Source organism: Hyaena hyaena, unplaced genomic scaffold (genome assembly GCF_003009895.1).
Source record: "Hyaena hyaena isolate Hyena2069 unplaced genomic scaffold, ASM300989v1 scaffold_1, whole genome shotgun sequence".
NCBI lineage: Eukaryota > Metazoa > Chordata > Mammalia > Carnivora > Hyaenidae > Hyaena > Hyaena hyaena.
Window position 1 is genome coordinate 9,705,329 of NW_024080633.1, and position 15,243 is coordinate 9,720,571.

At 50.0% G+C, this 15,243-nt stretch overlaps 1 protein-coding gene across 4 annotated transcripts in view; it reads left to right on the plus strand.

The window, feature by feature from the left end:
* The first annotated feature begins 928 nt into the window (after positions 1-928).
* LOC120226268 (BTG3 associated nuclear protein) overlaps positions 929-15,243 on the plus strand; it is an 87,046-nt gene continuing 72,731 nt past the window's right edge. For all 4 annotated transcript variants that reach the window (XM_039224478.1, XM_039224546.1, XM_039224604.1 and 1 more), the window contains exons 1-3: positions 929-1,070; positions 5,867-5,958; positions 7,313-7,512. In XM_039224478.1, the coding sequence (XP_039080409.1) occupies positions 1,001-1,070; positions 5,867-5,958; positions 7,313-7,512 (362 nt within the window). In that variant the 5' untranslated portion in view covers positions 929-1,000. The remainder of the gene's footprint in view (positions 1,071-5,866; positions 5,959-7,312; positions 7,513-15,243) is intronic.

Here is a 15,243-nt window from a genome sequence, read left to right on the forward strand (position 1 = left end):
GCTGGGGAAAGATCAATACATGATTTACTTTGATTTATTTTATAAACATTTACCACAAATAATTAAAACAAAATGTGGAAGATACAATATTACGGTGACGTTGATTCCTGAGTTCTCCAGGATGTCCCGTTTTTATGCTGTATGTTTAGATCCGCGGGTTGATACACCGTATCTGACATGACATGGCCTCATTTTTGTTTTGGGAGATAAGGTCTCTCTTGGCCTAATCGGAGTACCTCAGGAGCAAGAAGAAAGTGACTGACACTGTTCCAGACGTGGTTTTTGGCTCAGGGATGACAGCTCAAACACCTGCCCCCGAGGGCACATTAGGGACACGGCGATGGTGCTCCCAGGCCAGCATGGCGGTGCTCCCAGGCCACGGTAGCCGGGTGATGCTGTGGTTTGGGTCTGCTCTGGAAGCCAAAGGAAAGCAAAGCACAGGCACTTATGGGATGGTGTTTTGAGTAGCAGGAATGAGTGGGAACAGCGGCCCCGGGTGGAAGGGCCCGTTCAGGGAAAGCCGGGAGACGGGGCAGCGGGACACTGGGCAGTGAGGTGTGTGTGGCAGGATGGGCCGGGTGGGTGGGGGCCGCTGAGCTTCCAGGCTGGTGGACGGCACTGTCAGTGGCCAGGCCATCACCGGAAGCCGAGTTTGGAGCTGGTGCGTGGAGTGGACTGAGGAAGTAGGAGGCTGCCGGGTAGGGCTAGTCTGGCGGTGAGGACGGGTGGGGCTGGCGGTGAGGACCAGCAGCGTTTCTGAACTGCGGCTCACTTCTCAAAGAACCCTACCTTTTGGTGGTTTGAAGCCAGGAGAGTCCTGTATCCCACAGCACGGCGCCGGACATGCTCTGGGACCTGCGTGGTCAGTGGTTTGCCTTATGTCACAGGTCACCATGTGATCTCCCTGTCCCTGTCTGTCTCAGTTTTGTAGGTGGCAGAAACGCAGTCCTGCGTGACTTTGATTCCTGCCTACTCACCGGCCACCCTCCTCTTACTCTGGATGATGTCAGAACAGGACCTGGCGGATGTGGTGCAGATTGCCGTGGAAGACCTAAGTCCCGGTCACCCAGGTATGGAGCTATGGGACAGTAGGTGGATTCTTACCCTCTCTGTTCTTCAGAAACCCAGAAGCACTTCCAGAAGTTTTCTTTCCTTTAAAAAGTAAAGGAAGAGAAAAAGGTGATGCGTGTGCTAATCATGGAGAGTGGGAATATGGGCCCCAGGTCCATCCATGGGGGGCGGGGGGAGCAGCTTCCTCCCCCGCCCACAGTGGTCCTGTGACACGTGAGGCTCCACAGCTTCCCTCTGGACCGCCGTGCGCCTTGGAAGCCAGGCTTTGTTGGAGAGTGCAGGTCTGCTTCGCGTGTCCCTCAGTGATGGGCCTCTTCCCTGTAGACGCCATTGACCTTGGCTGAGCTGCTTTACTTTTGTCTGCACCCCTGTAGTCAAGAGTCTTGCCTGTGTATCTTGGCAGATATTTTTGTCGGGTAAGTTCCCAGAAGTGGAATTGCTGTTCTATGTTTAAAATTTTGATAGGACACTAACAGATTTCTGGGAAATGTTTTTACCTTTTTTTTTTTTAAACACTCGAAGGGTTTATTTGCATGATTCATAATCACATTTCTAACACTGTTTCTTTTTTTCTTAAATGTTTATTTTTGAGAGAGTTGGGGGGGTAGGTGGGGGAGGGGCAGAGCGAGAGGGAGACAGGATCTGAAGCAGGCTCCAGGTTCTGAGCTGTCAGCACAGAGCCTGACCCAGGGCTTGAACTCGTAAGCAAACCATGAGATCATGGCCTGAGCCAGTCGGATGCTTCATGACTGAGCCACCCAGGCGCCCCTCCCAGTAAGTTATTAAGTTATTAAGTTGTTCTTTCATTGACTGTGTGTAAGAACAACTTTTTAAAAATATTTTTGTTTGAGGCTGGTCATTTTTCTTAATGATGTTAAAAGCACACATCATCTTTGAAACTTTAAATATTTGTGTTGAGAAGACTGTTTATAAAAGAAACCCTACGTTTTAGGAATTTCATCTGTGAAAAAGCTTTGTCTGCACATTTGTTTTAGAAGGTTTCTTAGTAAATTCCTGCCCTCCCCCCATTTTTATTTAAATTTGAAAGGAGAAATGCACACAGTAAAGTCACTGAGTGTTTTAGTTGCCTGGTTATTCTTTTTGGAATAATAGAATTGAAATGCTGACTTTTTTTCCCCCACAGAGAAGAGAATTTTCAGAAATCTCCTAAGAAGTAGGTGGACATCTGTCTTTTGTGATCTGTTTGATACGTTAGTTGGCAAAACTTCATTTGGAACTCAGTCGTGCTCTGGAAGGGAGAGTATTAGAGATGGTTTTAGAATTACGTGAGCAGTCACAAGAAGACAGAGGTACTCTTTTCAGGGATGCTGCGCTTTTCCTCTTATTTTGCTTCTCCTTTGTTTATAAGAACCGCTGTCCCCCTTTGGCTGGCGAGATCTAGAGCCTGGCAGGTCACTCAACAAAGTCACTCACTGCCCACCAGTGCAGCTGTGTGACCACAGCTTTGTCTGTGAAAGTGAACCTGTTTGTTTACAGCGAGAGCTTGCACCTTGGCCTCATTAGCACCACACCTTAGATGCCACTGAACGAAGAAAACCAGAAGCACTATCACCGTCTAACGGTTTTAAAAATAACTTCCTATTTTGGCAGGGGAATGACAGCTTCTTTAGAAAACACACACTGCAGTGGTACAAAAGAAAAATGTTCCTATTACATAAATTTTAAACCTTTTTAGAACTGTTCCAGTTCGGAGAGTTTCCTTCTGAAATAGTTTCTCTGGAGATTATAGTTCAGAGAACTCTTAGAGAAACCTTTTCTAAGCTTGGTTTGATCCCGTCTGGGTGTCTTAAATAATTGGGACTGCAGGGCAGTTTCCTGAGGCCACTGCGCGCACGACTCGCCGAGGCCTTCGTACACACAAATTTCCAGTCGCTGGTCCAAAAGGACTTGCACACACCCAGCAAATGCCGTGCTGCATACACGTATTCGCCTCCAGAGTGGGCTTAAAACTTGAGATGACTTTTCCCCCTCGTCCCTAAAATAAGAACTTTGCGAAATTTACAAGTAGTTAAGCACATAGAAGAAAGAAATCCTAGCAGCAGAAACTGCTCAGGGCGTGTGTGGCCTTCTACTTTTGTCTGATTTCCACTGAAAACAAAGATGTTTAGGTTCCTCTGCCTTTCCATGCTCCCTCCCCCGCCATGGCTGCACTCGCTACGTGTCTGGCACGGACCTAGATTGCAGCCTGTAGACTTGCCCTTCTAATTGATAGTCATGGCTCTAAAATGAACATTTGAGTTTTTTTATTTTTTTTAACGTTCATTTATCATTGAGAGATAGAGACAGAGCACGAGCAGGGGAGGGGCAGAGAGAGGAGGAGACAGAATCTGAAGCAGGTTCCAGGCTCTGACCTGTCAGCACAGAGCCTGACGCCGGGCTCAAACTCGCAAACTGTGAGATCATGACCTGAGCTGAAGTTGGATGCTCAACCGACTGAGCCCCCCAGGTACCCCGGAAATGGACACTGAGTTCTTTTATCTAATTCTAAACATAATGTGTGCAGAATTCTAAAAAGCAGTGTAAGCAAGGTGTGCATATGTAGCATAGGACAAAGGAAAGTAAACTTGCAGCACCACAGCCATCGCTGTGGGCCTTGCTGTGCTCGGTCATCTGCCTTGGGTACACTGCCTTTTACACGTCTGCTCCTTTGCCTAAAGCCTTGAGGTACTTCACGCTGCTGTGGTGCATGGACTCTTCTGTAGTTACAGGAACTAGCTGTGTGGCCCTGGACAAGTCACTTAACCTCACTGGACTTGCTTACTATTCAGCGAATGAAAAGGATTAGGATAATGGTTGCCAGGATCTCTCTGTCTTTCAGTCCTGGTGTAAGTCACGTTTCTAGTGGCAGTTAAATAGACTAGGTTTTTGGGAACCTGTGTTTTGTTAACCACAAACACTTGTACGCATGGATTTCTCCTATTTTTACTTAACTGAATGAGAATTCATTGTCACACATTACTGTGGATGTGGCCGAGGCAGTCCCTCCTGCACGGGAGCCACAGTGCACGGTGCAAAGCCCTTTGATGAGCAGGATGCTTTTGGGGACTGTTGACCCTTGGCTATAAGGGTCTGCAAGGTGCAGCTTTGGATAATTTATCTCTAGGAAATCAATTTAGAGCTCTTGCCTTGGACATGTGAAAGGTTTGTGTCGGAGCCACAGGCCTATTTGGTATCTCTAAGTGTTGGAGTTTTGAGAGAAGTCATCTAGTATGTACGGGCTTAAAGGCATCGACACTTTAAAAATAAATCAAGATCTTATTTGGAACCTTAGTCGATACCCCCGTCAAAGGGGCAGTGCTTTGAGGTGGGTGCAGAGCACCCGGCCTCTCCCGGGTTTACCCCAGCCACCCCTTAGCAGATGAGGAATCCCATGCCAGCAGGGTGTGCTCTGCCCACATCTGTGCACAGATTCGTGCAGAAAGGGTGGGGAGGTAATCTGCTCTGGGGGTAGACACTGCCATGGCCGCTATCACGGCTTGAGCTGGCGTGAGTTCCAGCACCTGCATGGGGCTGCCGGGAAGGGGGATTGATTTCCCTGAGTGGAGATGGCTGGGCAGCGGGTGGTTCTGGGAGGGTTGAGGGGAGGAGCAGGGATGTGGTCAGATAGCATGTCAGAGCGAGGCAGACGATGATGCCCGTGCCCATCCCAGCGAGTCCGTCCTGCTCACCTGGAGCGTGGGATGCACTTGAAAGGTGGACAGATGATACCCCAAAGTGTGCATGCTATGGTTTAGTGCCACAAGTGCCGTGGGAAACATACCTTTGTGTGTGCATGTGTACGGACAGTGTTCTACGCACGTGTCTATATATCCTCACGTACTGGTAACATTTCTGATCTTGGCCTTAAAAAGTAATTGAAGCCACTAACCAGGAGGGCTGTCCACATGACATTGCTGAGTGGAGAGGAAAAGAGGCAGACTGATCTGTTGGTAAGCCCTTGTCACCCCCACTCTGTGTACTGTTTGTGTCCACGTGTGACCACGCAGCACTAGGGAGGGGACATACACTAGGCAGTGAACGTCGGTGACTTTGGCGAGATGAGAAGGAAAAACTACTGTGCAAAATGGAAAAGCCCTCATGGTATCAGGTGGAAAACAAGTGTTGAATCTAAAATTCTATCGTCGTCTGCAAGTGTGGACAGCTTACAGATTGACTAGGTCTGGGTCCGAGGCTCAAGAGTAGAGAGAAGTGTGTGTGCACAGATGGATGTGATTGGGGCGGTTTTTGTGTCTGATTTTTGTGTTTATCTGTACTGTTGCTTCCGTGGCGGATGCGGGGCGTCGGGAAAGCAGAGCGCTGGGGCCGCCCGAGTGCGGGGCGCCGGGAGCAGCGGCCAGTGCAGGGACGGCCTTGACGAGCCGACACGTTGAAACGCGGTGTTAGAGGGGGCTTGAGTTTGCAGTGCGGTGGCCAACAGACAGATGTGGACGTTGGAGAGAAATGCGTGTTATTTGGGTTTTCTCCTGCCAACGTTCCAACAGGGTGGCTCCACGGAGCACTAAAGGGGAAGGCTGTCGTTTCAGTGTTAGGATCAAGTTGGTGGCCCATCGGGGAACTCGGTTATCTGGTGTCGCACTTTTTTTGAGATTAAGTAGAGTTCCTGCTTTCTGCTTGAGGATTTTAAGTTGACACGAAAAATGTAAAATGAGAAAGAGGTGGTGGTTTCTCCATCACCGGTAAGGCGGCCCGGCCCAACTGCTTACCGCTTAGCGGACACGGCCCTGCCCGGCCGTCCCGTTCACGTGTGTGTCCTGTCCCCGCCGTTGGTTTTCAGTGGTCCTGGAGAACCACGTGGTGACCGACGACGATGAGCCGGCCTTGAAGCGCCAGCGCCTGGAAATCAACTGCCAGGATCCCTCTATCAAGGTGAGAGTGCGGTGCGTCCCGGTCGCCTCCCCCGCCGCCTGCGGGCGCACGTGTCCAGGGGAGTGCGGGCCCCTCCGTCCCGCGCGTCCTGTCCGCGCTCGCAGCCTGCACGCGGGGCTCCGCTGAGGCCACGCCTTCCCGCCCAGGGGCTGCGGCTGCGCAGTGCGGTCGTCAGGTGCTAGTCGCGCCCTGTGATCACGTGCGTCCTCACGCGCTGCCGTCACGTGCTGCTTGCCGCCTGTCGCGTGCTGCCACCACGTGCTCTTCTCACGTGGCGCCCCTCCCCCGCACCGGCCTCACACCCAGTCCCCGCAGGCGTGTCCTCGGAGGGGGTGCAGGCCGGCCTTCCCTGCCCCTGCCCGCTCTCTGGCGAGGAGTCGAGTTGCACGCTGACCGCTGCACGGAGAGCCGGCTGTGTGGACGCGTGTGGACTGTGTGTCCCCCACGCGTGGGCGGTTGCAGAAGCGCGTAGGCTCTCGAGAAGACGCCCTCCGTTGAGCACGGACCGAGGATGTCTGCCCTCCCCCGGAGAGCCCGCGTCGTCCCCGTTCTCAGTCCCCCGGTCCCCTCAGCCCCGCTGCCGCCCGGGTCGCCTGTCCCCTCAGCCCTGCGCCCGCTCCAGTTTCCTGTCCCTTCAGCCCTGCGCCCACCCAGGTCTCCCGTCCCCTGGTCCCTGTAGACCCGAGCCTGCCCCGGTCTCCTGTCCCCTCAGCCCCTCGCCCCCTCCGGCGTCCTGTCCCCATCCCCAGTCCCGGCAGCTGCGCACCCGCCCTGGTCCCGGGTGTCCGTCCCCTGGTCCCGTGCCCGCCTTTCGCGGGCGTCGCGTTGCCTCCCGAGTGAAGGGCGGCAGCGGCGCTGTTGTGTCCGGCGGTGGCCCCGCAAGCCCCCTGACCTGCGGCAGGCCGTTCACTGGCTGCAGGCGAGCCCCGCCCCCACCTCCCTGGGGGCCCTGGCGCGGCGGGCTGGTCTACACCGAGCGGCCCCGCAGCCGGCCCAGCCCATCCCAGGAGCGCCAGTGGCAGGGAGCGGAGCGGAGGGGCCTCCGTGTCCCCAGTGGCCAGTGGGACCTGAGCCTGCAGCCCTGGCCGCACGGGCCGCGTGCCGGCCACCAGGTGGCAGGCTTGCAGTTCGGAAGCACCTGGCTGTCGCCGGCAGGCCGTCCGCTCGGCGTGCGCGCCGTCGCGGAACCGGGACCGTAGGGCAGGGGGGCCCGTGCACGTGCTCGGGCCTGGTCCACGGAGGCGCCGCGATGCGGGGTGGTTCTCCTGGTTCGGGACGACTGGGGGTGGCTTCCGGGGGCCCGGCCGCTCACGCCCCGCGTCCGTCCTGAGAGTCTTCTCCTTTCTGCTTGCAGTCCTTCCTGTACTCCATTAACCAGACAATCTGCTTGCGATTGGATAGCATCGAGGCCAAGCTGCAGGCTCTGGAGGCCACTTGTAAGTCGTTAGAGGAGAAGCTGGACCTGGTCACGAACAAGCAGCACAGCCCCATCCAAGTCCCCATGGTGGCCGGCTCCCCACTCGGCGCGACCCAGACGTGCAACAAAGTGCGATGGTAAGAGCAGAGCGCCGCGTCCCCCTCGCCGGCCAGCCAGGCCCGGTAGCGGCAGTTGTGCACACGCAGGCATCTCTGCCGTGGCTCCGGGTGCAGCGAGAAGAAAGCATGTGCGTGCCGTGGGGCCGGAGCACCTTGGAGTGGGCTCACGGCTCCTCAACACGACCCAGACGGTCGCGTGTCCTTTGCAGCCAGCCCACCAGGTCCTCTTCCCTGCCCTCTGTCCTGTGTGGCTGGTTCTCAGATGTTGGTGCTCTTAAATGTTTCTGGAGCATTCTGCCCTTTCCATCCTACCAGCAGTTACCGTGCCCTCTAAAAACATGCAGGGTCTGAGCTAGTGATGCCTGCGGTAGTTTCTGTACCGTGTGAATTGAAACCTGGTAAAGAAATAACCTAGATTGGAAAGAGCCCCCCTCCCCCCTCCTTCTGTGGCCTCTTTGCATAGCTGTCCATCCAGGGTGCTCTGTTAGATGCCAGAATTCCTGGCATGACCTGAAACTTGGGCTCTGGGTGTCAGTTTCCATCAACCTTGGCTCTTGCCTTTTCCCACGGGGGCTCCAAAGAAGTCGCACTTTTGGTGGCAACAGAATGTGTCCCTGTGGTTGATGAGAACATGGAGTGTTTTTGCTGAAAACTCTCGTGTTGTGTTATGGCCTTGCTGCCCCGAGTCTGCTGGGTTCTGCCCTGCCCACGTGCCCTGGGACCGGGAGCAGAGATAAGGGGTGTGTGAGGTTGAACGGGGGTTCCTGGCTTGGTTTGGGAGTGCTCATGAGCACGCTGCACTTTCAAGGTGGCCACCTGTCCCGTTTCTCTGGCACAGCTGTGGGTGACACCTGCCATGTGGGCACAATGGATAGTGCTCTGGTGTATTTGGAACGCTGGGTGGCCCCACGCCGGCCTCTGTCCTTGAGGGAAGGTGGGCTAGACCGCGGTGTTGCTCGGAGACAGGCCTTGGGCCTGTGTCTGTAGGTGTCCCACCAGCGCCCGTGTGCGTGCCCTCCAGCAGAGGCTGGCTGAGCCTGTTCTCTGTAGGCACTGGGGCTCTACCCTGTTGGAGCCAGCGCCGGCTTTGAGGGCAAGTTTTCTGTGATACCTTCTTATCCCAAATTGTAAACAAGACATAATTTATAATGAAAAAAATGAGTGTAGCGTCTTAATTGTAGTGTCAGGAGAAATAAAAGGGGGGCAGCGTATAATAAAATAACACAAATTTCCATGTGTGAATAGTTAGGTGAGATGCACCAGGAGGCAGTGAGCAGGCCAGGTGCCCCGACCTCGTACGCGGAGTCCCGGTGGCCAGGAGGGCTGTGGCACAAGTCCGCACGCACTGGGAGCTCCAATACCAGTTCGTAGTGGAATCTTATAAAACGACAAGCCGTTCTTGATGACATTTCAAATAAAGCGAAATGTTCTTTTTTCTAGACTTGAGTAATAGTTGAAATCCTGGAAAATTTGTTGTCTAGTAATATTTTGTTCATGAGTGTGGAGTAGAGAAAGATGCTAGGGTCAGAGAGCCGTTAGAACCCTGTATTTTCCTTAAATGAGTGTTTGGGACATCGGAAGGTGTTTCGTTAGATGAGAGTTCTCACGTGCCGAAGGATGGCCTAAGCTGCTTGGCCTTTGCCCGCTAAATGCCAGCGGTGTCCTGTAAGTGATGATTCAGTGTATCCCACTGGATTTCAGACTCATTGGGAACGGCTGCTTCCAGGTGTGAGAACAGAATGCCTGTCTGTGCTGGGCTGGTTCTCCTCCGTGTCTGACTTCTTTACCTGTGTCTGGAAGAGGTAATCTTGATGCATCAGGGAAAGTGCTGACAAAGTCTGCCCTCGCAGATTCCACGGTTGACGCCTCAAGATGGCCCCATCAGGGGCAGGTGGGTGAGGCCCAGGTCTGAAGAGTGCTGTTGCAGCTGTGGTTTGGACCTTGTGAGCAGCTTGTTCTGGGATTTCTTGTGTGTCCGGAGCAGGGTGTGTTATTGGGAGAAGAGGCTGCCCTGGTCTGAAGCCTCGGGGTGACCTGGGTCATGCCACGTGCTAGTGTTAATTGTCAATTTCATTTTTCAGTTTTCTCCTAGACATGGCGTTAAATTGTATGTATATGAATGATTTTTCAAAAATTAAGACAACAATTGAAAGCTGCTAACAAGAAATTTTGGGGAGAAGTAAGGGATAAGAATTTAATCCCAGTATGTCAGTGAAAAAAGTGTATATTTTAACTAGAAAGTTTGCAAACACAAAAATCAATGAGAATTGTATGTATGAAATGAGGGTAGTGAGTGGACACAGGAAAGGGAAAGTCTCCAAAACAAATTAAAAATTGGTTAACATTCTGAATAACAAAAGTGCTTTTACCAATTATTTATTTTGGGCCTCAGATATTTAAAATGTAAGTTAGAAGTATTAAAGTTCTGAATTACTTTATTTGGAAATCATCTGTTTTTTAAAAATAATTAAGATTTTTTAGGCCCATATTGTGGGTGATTCATGGGGAAGTCTGAGTGTAATGGAACCAGCCATATGGAGGCCCCTTTAAAGGTCTTTCTAGTTAATGAGGAATTCGGTGGTGGGTGAGAAGCCATCATCTGAAACCCCACCGGCCCTTCTGTTCGGAGAGGTTGCCCGGGGCCCAGAGCCAGCCCGAAGCCGCGGCGCACAGCTTGATCTGCGTCTGCGCTCTGAGATCCGCTCATCTACTGGTTCTTTATCTAGACTGTGCTCTGAGCTCTGAGACTTATTTGTTCTCTTTACTCTCTGGGGGGCAGAACGCAGCCGAGTGTTGCCAACCCCAGCTGGCATTTAGGATCCAGATTTTCAGATTGTAAGCCTGAATGAGATTCTTTATTTATTTATTTTTTTGAATGAGATTCTTTAAATAAGTCCAAGGAAAAGAAATGAAAGAAAACCTTTTGCTTTGATGCGAAAGCTTAACCGTTGTAGTAAAACTGTCTGTGAGGATATTTGGACAGGTTTCGTCCAATGACCGTGTTCTACTTGGGGAGAAGGACAATGGACTTGAGTTGCTGCAGGTAGGTGCTTTTTTTCCTTGAAAGTGCACCATACATTCAGATTTTGCTTGTGATTGAAGGTGTAGAGACTTGAGGCTCTTCCTCTAAAGCTGCTTTCACGTTGGTGTCGGCGTTGGAAGTGACTGACCGCTGACGGGTTCCGTGAGGAGCTGGGCCTCCGTTTCAGAATGTGGGCCGCAGGGGTCAGGTGTATAGACGGGAGCATTCATACAGATCAGCGTAGAAATTCCGCTTTTGCACTGGACACCGAGCCATTTGGAGAAACTGTAGTGAGTAGAACGCTGCTTAGCGCAGCTGCTGTCCTAGCTGGTGACCGCCAGTGGGCCAGCAGGACGGGGCCCGCCTGGTGCCTGCCCGGAGCGGGGGAATCCCCGCGTGTCCCTGGTGACTTTCAGGGCCAGCCTGTGTGATGAGTCAGAGAGCGGCTCAAACCCACGTGTTCCAGGTTGGTTTTCATTAAGGGAACACGTTAACTAATGAAAAAAATGCTGGTCTCTTATTTGTAAACACAATCCGTTTTTATTTTTATTTTTTATGTACACATAGTTTGTTTTTATTGAGATATAATTGCCCTACAACAGATTTTTATTTTTAAAAACTTAAAAAGTTGTTTTTTTGGGGGTTTTTTTTTAGAACTTTAGTGTATTTATACAGTTTGAAAACAATTCCAGTAGTCAGGGGCCTTTTTATAATACTCAGACATACAAGTGATTTCTTTTCAAGATAAGCTTTTCCTTCCAAGAGATCTGTCCTGTAGGACACATGAGGGAAGAAAATGATTTTCTTTCTTTTTCTCTAAGCTGATTATTGATCTAGAAGTTATTTAAATTCTCTCTGCTGTGCTGGCTGCTGAGTCTGTTTTATTTCCCAGAGGGCTTTTTGTTTTAAGTGTTGGTGGATATTTGTGGAAAGGCTGTATTTTGAGACTTGTGTGGCTTCTGGATAGAGGGAAGTCCCCTCCTGAGGTCTCTTCTGGCCCTGGACACTAGCAGTCCTGGTCCGTGTTCAGAGCATTTCCGCTCTGGGTCATTGACCTTTTCAGTCAGGACCATATCATTTCGTAGCCTTTGGAATGTGACAAACTTCCTATAGGGCTGTTTGAATTGTGAAGAAATGGTTTGGTTTCAGCCATTATGGGTTTAGTTCTTTCCTTATTAAATGTTCAATTTTTGATGTTTCCACCTGTAGATGTATGATTTCTCTTGCTGACTGGCCTGCACTGCACTGCTTTGCATAGCCACACACTCTCAGTGACCTAATCAGGATACCCTGTACACATCAGGGTCGAGTACCAGCCAAGGAAAACTTAACATTTTACACACATAGAACCTACGGAAGATTAACCTAATCTGATGACTCGGGTCCAGTCAGATAACCAAAGCAGGTACTAAACATGTAGGCAAGCGTTTTGATAGATCATGCACTTCTGCTAATTTGGAGTACTTTTCTAGTGTTAGAATAACTCAAAGCTTGTCATTTGAAATCTGTAGGTCAATTTGGAGAGAACTGTCATCTTAATGCCGTGAAGTATTTGGACCCGTGAACATGGGGCACACCTCCGCTTGCACAGGTCTTTCAGTTCTCAGCAGCCTTCATTTCAGTGTGTGGGTCTTACTCGCATTTTGTTGAAGTTTTCTCCATGTATGGCCTACTTCCAGGTGCTATCGTAAATGGTGTTTTAATTTAAATTAATTTAATTTAAATCGTGTTTTAAATTCCAGTTTCCAGTTGCTTGTTGGTGGTATGTAGGCACACAGTAGCTTTTTCTATACTTACCTGTGTCCTGCATCATTTCTACATTCACTTGCTTTAGTAGTTTTTCTGTAGGATTTAAAAGAGAATTATTTGGTCATATATGTTTTTTATATAGAGAGTTTTACTTCTCATCAAATTTCCCTACCATTTTTTATTTTTTTTTGAGAGAGAGAGTGTGTGTGTGTTGGGGGGGGGGAGAGGGTCAGAGAGAGGGAGAGAGAATCCCAAGCAGGCTCCATGCTCAGTGCAGAGGCCAAAGCAGGGCTCAACCCATGAACCCTGAGAACATGGCCTGAGCCAAAATCAAGAGTCGGGTGCTTAACCGACTGAGCTACCCAGGCCCCCTTATCTACTATTTCTTACTTTGCTTTCATGGATAGGGTCTCTAATTTCAGTGTGTGTGTATGCACACGTGCATGTATTTTTACCTTATTTCTGATCTTTGAGTAAAAGGATCCAGTCTTCACCATTAAGTGTGGTGTTAGCTGTAAATCTTTTGCAAATGCTCTTTATTACGTTGATGAAGTTCTATTCCTGATTTCATGAGAGTTTTTATTGTGAGCAGGTATCGAATTGAATGTTCACATGCTCTTTCTATATCTCCTTGAGATGATCACGTGGTTTTTCTTTTTGATTCTGTTGTTGTAGTGAGTTATACTGATTGATTTCAAATGCTAAACCAGCCTTGCATTTCCGTCTTAATAAACCTGATGTCCATTGTGTATTACCCTTTTTATATATTTTTGGATTGACTTGCTAACATGTACTTAAGGGTTTTTGCGTCTCTCTTCATGGGGTATGTTAGTCCATAATTTTCTTCCTTGACCTGTCTTTGTTACTAGGATAATGCTAGTCTGAAAAAATTACTTGGGAGGGGCGCCTGGGTGACTCAGTTGGTTAAGTGTCCAACTTGGTTCAGGTCATGATCTCACAGTTCGTGAGTTCGAGCCCTGCATCCAGCTCTGTGCTGACAGTTTGGAGCCCGGAGCCTGCTTCAGATTCTATGTCCCTCTCTCTTCCTTCTACCCTCTCTCTGTGCCTCTCCTGCTCATGTTTCGTCTGTCTTTCAAAAGTAAATATTTTTTAAAAATAGCTTGAGAAGTTTTCCCATGTTTGTTTTCTGAAAATGTTTGTATATGATAAGTTTTCTTTTTTCCTTAAATATTTGGTCCAGTTTGCCAGTGAATTATAAATTCAGTTTGTTTGTTTTTTTTAATGTTTATTTTTGAGACAGAGAAAGACAGAGTATGAGCAGGGGAGGGTCAGAGAGAGAGGGAGACACAGAATCTGAAACAGGCTCCAGGCTCTGAGCTGTCAGCACAGAGCCCGACGCGGGGCTCGAACCTACGGACCGCGAGATCATGACCTGAGCCAAAGTTGGCCGCTTAACTGACTGAGCCACCCAGGCGCCCCAGTTTTTTTGTTTTTTTTTTTTTTAAATAAATCTAGAACTTTGGTATATGTAGAACTTCTTGAGTCAGTGTTACTTAATTTATATCCTCAAGGGATTTTGTTTTCATCTGAATTCTGGAATTTGTTAACATAATCCTTTTTTCATAGTATCAGTGTATTTTTTATTTCTTTATTAAAAATTTTTTTTAACGTTTTTATTCATTTTTGAGAGACAGAGACAGAGTGCTAGTGGGGGAGAGAGAGAGAGAAAGAGAGAGGGAGACATAGAATCCGAAGCAGGCATCAGGCTCCGAGCTGTCAACACAGAGCCCAGTGCAGGGTTTGAACCCATGAACCTCAAGATCATGATCTGAGCTGACAGAATCTGAGGTCGGACACTTAGCTGAGTGAGTGAGCCGCCCAGGTGTCCCTCACATATTATCTTCTAAATGTCTGTAGCGTCACACGGCATTTAGTTGCTGTGACTCCCTGGGCTCCTTTGGTTTTTGATAATCTCACAGACCTTGTTTTTACAACATTCTGAGAAGTACTGGTCAGGTGTTGATAGACTGTCTCTCCCTGGGAATTTGTCTGATGCTTTTCTCCTGATTAGCCCGGGATTGTGGAAGTTTGAGAGGCAGACCCCAGAGGCCGAGTGCATTCTCATCACGTTTTCTCCAGGGAGCACGCTGTCTCCGTGGCTTCTCTATGCCTTGGATCACTGGGCTTAGGTGGCACTGGTCAGATTTCTCCACTGTCTGGTTCCAGCTGCCCCCTTCCATCCTGTGTTCTTGGGAAGGATGTCACTGAGCTCGGCCCCACGTTAAAGAGTGGGGAGTCCTGACCCACCTCTTCGGTATGTTGTTACTGTCCTGCACAGGAGGTTTATCTCTTCTTCTCCATTTATTGATTGTTATTTATTTATGTCAGTGTGGACTCGCGGATATTTATTTTACACTTTGGGTTAGAATCCAGTACTCCTTGGTTTTGTTGCTCGAATGTTCCAGCTTTGGCCCTTGAGATTGCTCTGAGGTGGCTCCTGTGTCCTTGGACACTCCCTTCCCCCTAGTCATTTTGGCTTTTTGTTTGTTTCTTTTGAGCACTTCCTTCCTTCCTGGCACCACAAGGTGCTCCAGGCTCATCTGGCATGTCGCCACACCAGTCCTCCGGTCCGCCGTTCCTCCTTTATGGGAAAATGGCAGCCCAGGATCTGAGCATGGATGTCTCACCGCTGTGGCGTCACGGCGGCTCTGTGTCCCTCTGTGCGGTGCTGGAGCACCTGCTCCCCCCCCGGGCCCTCCTGTTGCCCGGGTTTTCCTCCTGCCGGTTGTTCTTTGGTAGCCACTCCTGTGCTCCGTGGAAGGAAGAGCGAATACGCGTCCCTACGCAGTGGCTCCTCTGGTTTGGGACTGTCGGCTTGCAGTCAGAGGTTTCGTTACTGTGCAAGCATAGCTTCCCTGGGAGGGAGACAGTGGGGGTTGAACCAGAACTCCTCTGAGGCAGCAAGTGGTCAAAGTTTGCTGCATTAGGTTATCCCCGCTTCTCTGTTGCTGCTGGTT